The sequence below is a fragment of the Sparus aurata genome, chromosome 19 (assembly GCF_900880675.1).
Source record: "Sparus aurata chromosome 19, fSpaAur1.1, whole genome shotgun sequence".
Classification (NCBI taxonomy): Eukaryota; Metazoa; Chordata; class Actinopteri; order Spariformes; family Sparidae; genus Sparus; species Sparus aurata.
In genome coordinates, this window is record NC_044205.1 from 4156417 (window position 1) to 4165531 (window position 9115).

The 9115-nt window shown below is 40.6% G+C and overlaps 1 protein-coding gene across 1 annotated transcript; it reads left to right on the top strand.

Annotated features, from left to right (window-relative positions):
• The first annotated feature begins 3697 nt into the window (after positions 1 to 3697).
• Positions 3698 to 5008, top strand: LOC115570459 (uncharacterized). The gene is made up of 2 exons (XM_030399065.1): positions 3698 to 3798; positions 4008 to 5008. The coding sequence occupies exons 1-2, from the start codon at positions 3786 to 3788 to the stop codon at positions 5006 to 5008; spliced, it is 1014 nt and encodes a 337-aa protein (XP_030254925.1). The 5' UTR covers positions 3698 to 3785.
• Positions 5009 to 9115: the final 4107 nt, after the last annotated feature.

Genomic DNA, 9115 nt, shown 5'->3' on the forward strand with positions numbered 1-9115 from the left:
ATCCACTAATGAAAGTCATGCTTTTTATTAAAAGACACAATTTTTTTTTGCCCAGCATAGTGTCTATATAAAGCCAGCACATTTGAAAGTTCTCCAGAGACAAAAATGGCTAAGACAAGGAACCTAACGCAGGAAACATGCCTGAAGATTCAGATTCTCAGCCAGGAAGGGTACAGCTGCTGCCAGATAGCCAGGAAGTGCAGATGCAGTCCTTCAGCAGTTGGATACACTCTGCAGAAATACAGACAAACCAACAGCTTGGAAGACAGACCAAGATCTGGGCGTCCAAGGGTTTCTTCAGCAAGAAATGACCGCATCCTGAATCGCATGTGCAGGGAAAACCGCCGAATGACATCACAGGAGCTTCAGCATCAGTGGTCGAACCAAACCGGTGTCCAGTGTTCCACCCGCACTGTACGTGGCCGACTTTTAGATCATGGCTTAAGGTTCTACAAGGTTGTCAAGAAACCCCTGATCAATGAGAGACAAAGGTTAACCCGGCGTCGTTGGGCCCAAGCACACAAGAACTGGACAGCCAGGAACTGGAACAAATATTTCATGATAACATTTGAGATTGTGTAAAATTTTAAGGGTGTCCGAAAACTTTTTTCCACCACTTTGTTGTGTGTATATATATGTATATATATGTATATGTATATATATGTATATACTGTATATACTGTATATATATATATATATATATATATATATGTATATATATATATATATATATATATATATATACACACATATATGTATATATATATATATATATATATATACTGTATATCAGTGGCGGCTGGTGAATTGAGGAGGACAGGAGGAAGACCATTCCACAGTGTCATGTTATTTCATAGCCTACAAGTCAACTACTTATCCCTACTTTCTTATATTTAATGAAAACTAAGCAATAAAACAATGACTTATAAGAGTTCTTTAAAAAACATTTTATTAAATGGCTAATATACAAGACAAAAAAATACCACTGTATACCCCTTCCGGAATTTGATCCGCAGTCACCTGCTCTACTCACTGTGCTACCACAGCAATCAATGTACATACTTCAGGACATCACGGACATCACACACATCACTCATCACAATCGCCCGGTCGTGCCGCTAACGTTACGTCCTCCAGCAGGACGAACGAAACGAAAACTATGAATTATTTTTCTGACTGCTTCGCTCTGATTTCTCCCAACAGTTTTTTTTCTTTCAGAAATGTGCTTATATTTCCTTTGAAACCGATTCCAATATCGCTGAAAACTCCATATTTCTTGTCCGAGCATGGCGGGCAGTGAAAGCTGTAAAATACCATATTGACCCGAATATAGGACGACCCTGATAATAAGACGACCCCTCTTTTCAAGACTAATCTTCAGGAAAAGACTCTGATATTCAAAATGTGTTTCTCAGTAACAAACTCACACACCTTCCTGTCAATCTCTTGGAAGCAGCCGCTTAGAGGACCACGATAAGCTTTTCTCTTACTGTTAGCGTTTTCAGACGATCTTTTTGGACCCGCCATCTTCAGACGTTACACTCCGTAACTCCATATTTCTTGGCTGGCTGACAGTTGTTTGGCACCTCCGCTGCATTGATCACCATTATCTTAAAATCAGCATCATAGCTCCGCCTCAGATGTCTGTTAACTTGCCACACTTGATCCACTTTGCTCCGTAAAATCACTGCGTCTCTCCATTTTTCATCTCCTGTCACTTCTTCTCCGCTGTGATTGACAGATAACCGCAGCCACAGTGTCAGTGACGTCTCTACAATAAGCTGGCGCCCTCTGCCGTTGCGGCCGCGTAGCGACCCAGACAACTATCAGCATGTGTCAACGGTTAGACCCCGATTATAAGACGACCCCACTTTTTCACATAATTTTAATCGAAAAAAAAACAAAACTCGTACTATATTCGGGTTAATACCGTACATAGAAGTATTTTTTGTTTACGGCTGTATAAACGTGAGAATGAAATTTGGGAACTGTTAATGGACCAACCTGCTGTCACTTTTGTATTCTGGTTGCTGATTGGTAAGGGAGGACGTCCTCCCTTAGCGCGTCATTTTACGTGTGTTAGCCAATCATAGATCAGCATGAAAAAATCCTGAATGCATTGAGTGAATAGACCCTTTACGCACTTCCACATTTGTCGAACGGAAATACGTCATTGTAGCGTAGTAGAACTTCCGGTTATCGTACCGGGCTAGCGGCAAATACGGAAAATGGCGAAGTCGAAGAGTCGCAATTTCTGTTGTGTTCCAGGCTGTTCGTCTTCCACCCAAAAACAGCCCTACCTATCTTTTCATTCTTTTCCTGTGGATCCGAACCTCAAACCCAAATGGATCCAGGCGATCCGAAGAGAGGAAGGGAATATGTTCACTGTAAAAAGAGGGAGCACTTATGTCTGCAGCCGGCACTTCGCTACGGATGATTACGTTGGTGGCTGCGTCGTTCGTCGCCTGAAGAGTGATGTTGTCCCTAGCCTGTTCCCTTGGAACAATTTTACTGCTCCTTTGAGAAGGGAGTCCGTATATGACAGAACCTCCAAACGTCAGTCTGTCCAACTATGCTGTGAAGATAGTGACATGGTGGTTACGGCTAAGGCTAAGGCGGCAAGGATGGATCACGACTACGTGACACACCCACCTGCAGGTAAGATTGTTCATAATGTGTTTAGTAGGCTAAGTTAACGCTAGTCAACTATGTGTACCGTTAATGGATAAATGCATTTATAACTGAACAACCTCATACCGTAAATTACCAAATAATAGTATAATAATAATAATTTGTTTCAATCACCTGACAGACCAGCCGTTTATTTGGGACCAGGCGGCAATTTGGGACAGGCGTTTAATTCCTTCCTTACAAAAATCTTGCTCAGAAAAACTAGGAAAATATGGTCATTTACTCAAATTCTTTTATTAAACCAGTATGACTACAACATTTACATTTTTTAAAAGTATGATTACAGCACTGTAGTTACACTTTTTTCTACTTTTGTCAATACAACACTCTCATACAAACTCAATTAAACCTCAAACCAGTAAAAGATTGCTGAATGAGGAAGGTAGACAATATAAGGCCAAATACTGAATAATAATGACCTCTATATCAGCAACTTGTTGTTTGAAACACACAGAAAATATAACATGTAGGCCCTACATGAATATAAAATCATGAAGGAAGGCAACCTGAGTAAGACAACAAGACAACTGTTAGACCAAGTTCATGTCCATCCTCTCACGTATCCTCTTCATCAGCATCCATCTCATTACTATCCACCTCCACCTCCTCCTCCTCCTCCTCATCATTATCCCCAACTACCAGTTCATTTTCGAACTCTTCACCCTCATCTTCCTCCTGCCGCTCAGCTTCTCCATTATCCTCCTGCTCCCCTTGTCTTGCCTGAGCCAACATCTCTCTTCCTGCTGCACATGGCTCCCCTTCTTTGAAACAGAGGATCAAATGGTCCTCACTGCCATTAGCTGCCACTGTCAGGCCACACACCTTAAAGCACAATATCCCAAAAACATATATTAAAATAATTATAACATTTACTGTTATACTCACACACACTCTCTCTTTTTCCACACACAAACAGACAAACTCACTATCACTTGAAAAGGCGAAGAAGAAAAACGTTCCGCGTCATTGGTCACGCCTTATTCTTTGATTTTTGGACCCGGCATTTATTTGGAACCGGCAGTTATTTACCAAAATATACACCTGCACCCGGCGTTTAAAGGGGAACCGGCGGTTAATTGAAACCCGTCTATTATATGGTAATATACGGTATGTCTATATCTTGAAATTCAACTAACGTTAGCCTACATCTGTAGCTCTGTAACATAGCCTGTTGACGAATTTTAAATGTAACGTTACTGAAGCAAGATGCTCGTGCAACATTTCAATTTGACACGACATGTGATTACTGCTCTGAGTTGTGTTGAAAGGTATCATAAATATGTTAAGACTGTTTTTTAATTTCTTTATCTTTACAGGTGCTCTGGATGAGGCGTTGGATTACATCCATGACTTAGAAGCCAGGTTGCAAAAGACTGACCTACCACCCCCTACTCTCTTCAGCCGATACTGTTCATCGGACGACCAAATTCGTTTCTACACAAAATTTCCATCCGAGAGGGTTTTTACTATCTTTTGGGAGTCGATTGCACCATCTGCACTTAGACTGGTGTACTGGACCAAGGCAAAGAGGGCAGGTGAGGAAGGCTGCCAAGATCCCAGCCCACCACGCAGCATGCCATTAATCGATGAGTTCCTGATGTACTCCATGCGGGTTGCTGTTGGCATGAAGGAGCAGCTCATTGCTGACATGTTTGATGTGAGCATTGCCAGGGTCAGCAGGGTTACCATCACCTGGGCAAATTATCTCTTCCTGATGCTGGGCTCACTTCCCATCTGGATAAGCAGGGAAAAGGTTAAGTCCACTATGCCCCCAAAATTCCAGAGGTACTATCCCAATGTCAGAGTGATACTGGACTGCACAGAAATTGCCCTGGAGACAGCCTCATCCCTGACCTTACAGTCAGAGACATTTTCCAACTACAAAAACAGGACAACATTAAAAGGGCTGATTGGAGTTGCTCCCAATGGTTTGGTGACATTTGTCTCCCCCCTGTACACTGGGTGCATCTCAGATAAGGAGATCACCAGGATCAGTGGAGTCCTTCCCTTGCTGGAGCCAGGAGACGAAATCATGGCGGACAAAGGGTTCCTCATTCAAGACCTCCTTGCTGATGTTGGAGCTAAGCTCATCATTCCACCTTTCAAGCGTTCAGCTCAATTCAGCAAGGAGGAAACAGAACAAACCCAAGCCATTGCCCGCCTCAGAATCATTGTGGAGAGAGTGATCGGTAGGGTAAAGTCCTTCCACATCTGGGACTCTCCCGTGCCACTCACACTGATTGGCAGTGTGAATCAGATCTGGCTTAACTGCTGTGTTCTTGCAAATTATCAAGGACCTTTTTGTTTTGAAGAGTGAATGAATTAATGTTTTGTATTTAAATAATGTATAAATAATGTGTAAATAATTTAGTGTTCACACATTCTTTAACATCAAATTAAATGTAATTGTTATATTCTTAATATTTTTTCTATTGAAATGTGACTGATTTCACTAAAACATTAGATGAACAATTAAAACAATTTTGTTCAAAATTATGCATCCTTTATTTTTGTTGTTTGTATATGTAACACATTTATAGTTACTTTATACTCTAGACCACCTTCTGTATACTACTGTCTACACTGCACTATATTTCTTGTCCTGCCTATGCACCACCTGTATGCACATACTGTATATCACATTGCACTTTTCTGCTTTTTTGCACTTCTGGTTAGACACCTTTGTGCTTGTACTCTGCACAATGGCAATAAAGTTTAATCTAATCTAATCAACTGATTAATAACTGATTAATAACAACTGATTCAGTCAATAACAAACATTCAACTGATTCAATCAATAACATTCAACTGATTCAATCAATAACAATAACGAACATTAAACTGATTCAGTCAATAACAATAACATTTTCAATAAAACAGAAGGCAAAACTGATTGGTAAAGACAAGATTAGTGGAATTCAAGGTATGCATTCATGTACGTGCCATAGTAATATATATCTAACTTCTCTTTCATTTCCGCTATGAATGAATCATCACGCCAAATTCTTTCCACAGTTAAATTTGATAGTGTATCGGTAACAAAGTCACACCATGCCAGTCCTGTGATTGCCAGTTGGCCCTGAACCTGCCAGTAGTACTTATGTGTACGTCTCAGACTGGCGTGGCCTTCCTGCACCTTGAGGTGAGCAACCTGAGAAGGATCGTTTTTTGTGCTGCTCTTCACCTCAACCAGGCCAAAAGGAGGTGACTCTGTAGGATCATACACCCGACCGTCTGGACTGGCCCCGAGATGTGGTGCATCAGGGTGAATGACGAAACCTGCTGGTAACACATTACTTTGTATTAATTCAGCATAGTTTGCCAGCACTTCACGCTCCACCAGCAGACCACGCTTCATCGCAGCTGTTTGCATTGTGGAGCCTCTGATCATGTGAACAGCTGCAGACTCCTGCTCAGCACTACCTGCCCTACTACTGCAAGTGTCCCGAAAACGACTGGCAGTCAGCCTTGGTCGCCGTAGTTGTGTCCACGCAGGACATTTGGACTGCTGCCGGGTTTCTTCCTCTATCTTGCCGGACAGCTCTGGTGACACTTGAAGAGACTCGAGATGCATTTGCTGGTGTAGTGATGGGACAAAATGCAAGGTACAATGCAAGGTGTGCTGCATCAGCGGAAGGGATGGAAATTCTGGAGCCATGTGGTGTATGATGAGGTCACTGGACTTCTTGGGTGGACAGTGATAGGACAGGGGGGATCCACGGGGGACAGACCCAAATTTGATTGGTGTCAGCTCCATCTCACAAAGCCCATCGAAAACAACAGCCATGAGAGGCTGGGGTTGTACCTGGCGTAATTTTCCTCCAGATGCCATCATATTTGGATCTGGCAGTGGTCCTAGACAAAAGAGCAAAGAGATACACAAGATAATTTGTCACACAAAAGAAAAGTTGAGACATGAGTGCTTAACTACATTTACATGTATATTTTATTAATTCTATCTGTCAACACTAGTACTGGAGAATGGAGTGTCCACATTATCCATTGTCCAAGTACAAGTCAAAGCAACAGCACCGAGATCCTCCCAGTGGCATTGGCAGGTAGTGGCACAAGAGTAGCAGCCTGTGGCATGTCCGTGGCATCTACTGGCACCCGGCATCGGCACGTAGTGGCATCGCAGTGGCTGTCTGTGGCAGTTTGCAGCAACCTGTGTCATGTCTGTGGCATCTCTACTTGTTATCGAGATACATAGAATATAGAGATAGAGAGAGAGATAGACAGAGAGAGAGACATAGAAGAGAGATAGATAGAGAGAGAGTAGAGAGACAGAGCAGAGAGAGAGACAACAGAGAAGCATAAGAGAGAGAGAGAAAGAGAACATGAGAAGAGAGAGAGAGAGAGGAGAGAGAGAATAGAGAGACAGACACATACAGAGAGAGACAGACAATGAACAGAGAGAGACAGAGAGACAGAGAGAGATAGGGAGAGGAAGAGAGAGAAGAGAGAGAGAGAGAAAGAACAGAGAGAGAAATATAAAGATAAGAAGAGAGGACAGAGACACACAAGACACAGAAGAGACAAGGAGAGACACAATATAGAAGACAACAGAGAGGGAGATAGAGAGATAAAATAGAGAGATGAGAGAAGACAGAGAAGAGAGATAGAGAGAAGATAGATAGAGATATAGAGATATATAGCGGAAGAGAAGGAGCAGAGAAAGAGAGAGAGACACAAACAGATATATATAAACACACAGATAACATATATAGAACACACAGCAGAAGTATAGAAGATAGATAGAAGGAGAGAGAGAGATAGGAGAGATAGATAGATGAGGGAGATAGACAGAGAAAGACAGAAGATTAATAGAAGAGATAGAGAGAGAGAAGAGAGGAGAGAGAAGGAGATAGGGAGAGAGAGAAGAGAGGAGAGAAAGGGAGAGCACAGACAGAGAGAGAGAGAGAGAGAGAGATATGATTAGGGAGAGAAGAGGAGAGGGGGGGGAGAGAGTAGAGAGAGAGATAGAGAGAGATGAGAGATAGAGAGAGAAGAGAGAGAGAGAGATAGAGACAAGAAGAGAAGAGAGAGATACACACACAGGAGAGAGAGAGAGAGAACACAGGAACAGAAGAGATAGATAGAGAGACAACAGAACAAGAGAGATAGACACAGAGACAATATGAGATAGAGAGAGAGAGATATAGAGAGATGAGAGAGTATAAGATAGGATAGGAGAGATATATAGAGATGATAGATATAGATATAGATAGAGAGACATAGATAGACATAGATAGAGAGACATAGATGACATATAGAGAGAGAGATATAGAGAGATATATATATATATATATAAATATATATATATATTAACAGACATATATATATAATATATATATATATATATATATAACATATTATCATACTATAATTATATATATATATATATATATATATATATATATATATATGTACATGTATATATAAACGGCCAATACTATTAACAATTTGTACAAAGCTATCTTAACTGTGAAAAGTGAAGTAATTGACTTAACTTACAGCTACTTAGAGTTTGCTCAAATCAAAGAGTAAGAAATCAAAATCATCAATACCTAGTAAGATAGTTAAACATATGGGTATATCTGATGATGTATCTGATTTTTTGACAGAAAGGATGCTTGACATTCCTTTACTGGATCCTGAGATCAGAGCAACTCACTCCCCTGCTCGGATTCTGCCAGTGTTGTGGTTTGCTGTTTGTGCTGTGCGGTCGTCCTCTAACTGCCAATTAAACTATTAGACTAAGGGCAGAAAATGAGGAATTGTCCGTATCAGCTGTAATGATTCGTAATTGCTGGCTAGCATTAAGAATTTGTCTCCTGATCAACTCTGCAGAGCCTAAACTCTCTCTCTCTCTCTCTCTCTTTCTCTCTCTCTCTCTCTCTCAATTCAATTCAAATTCAATTCAAAATGGCTTTATTGGCATGACGTAACATTGTACATATTGCCACAGCAAGCATTGCAAGTTATAATAATGACAATAAAGGAAGCAGTATTTACAATAAAGGAAAACAGTATTTACAATGAATTCATAGGTAATCGGTAAAAATTAAAAAATAAATAAATAAATATTTTTTTTTTTTATTACAGTAAATCACTCAATTTGTGTCAACTAAAAATATCATTTAAAGTCATTAAAAGGCTACAATATAACAAACAATAAATGTGTGTGTCAGCTGATAGTCTGTGTGTGTCCCTGGCTGTCTCTCAGTGTGTGGCAGGCAGAAACATAGACTGCTGCTAATGTGCTGCTCTTTGATTCTTCCCCTAGTAGGATAGGCAGTTTTTCCTCATTGGATAGTTTAAAGAAATAACCTTTTGTTAGCATTTCAAATTTAGGGAAATATATCTCTCTAATATACTTAAATTTTTCACATTTGGTGAGGAAGTGTAATTCTGTTTCAGGTTC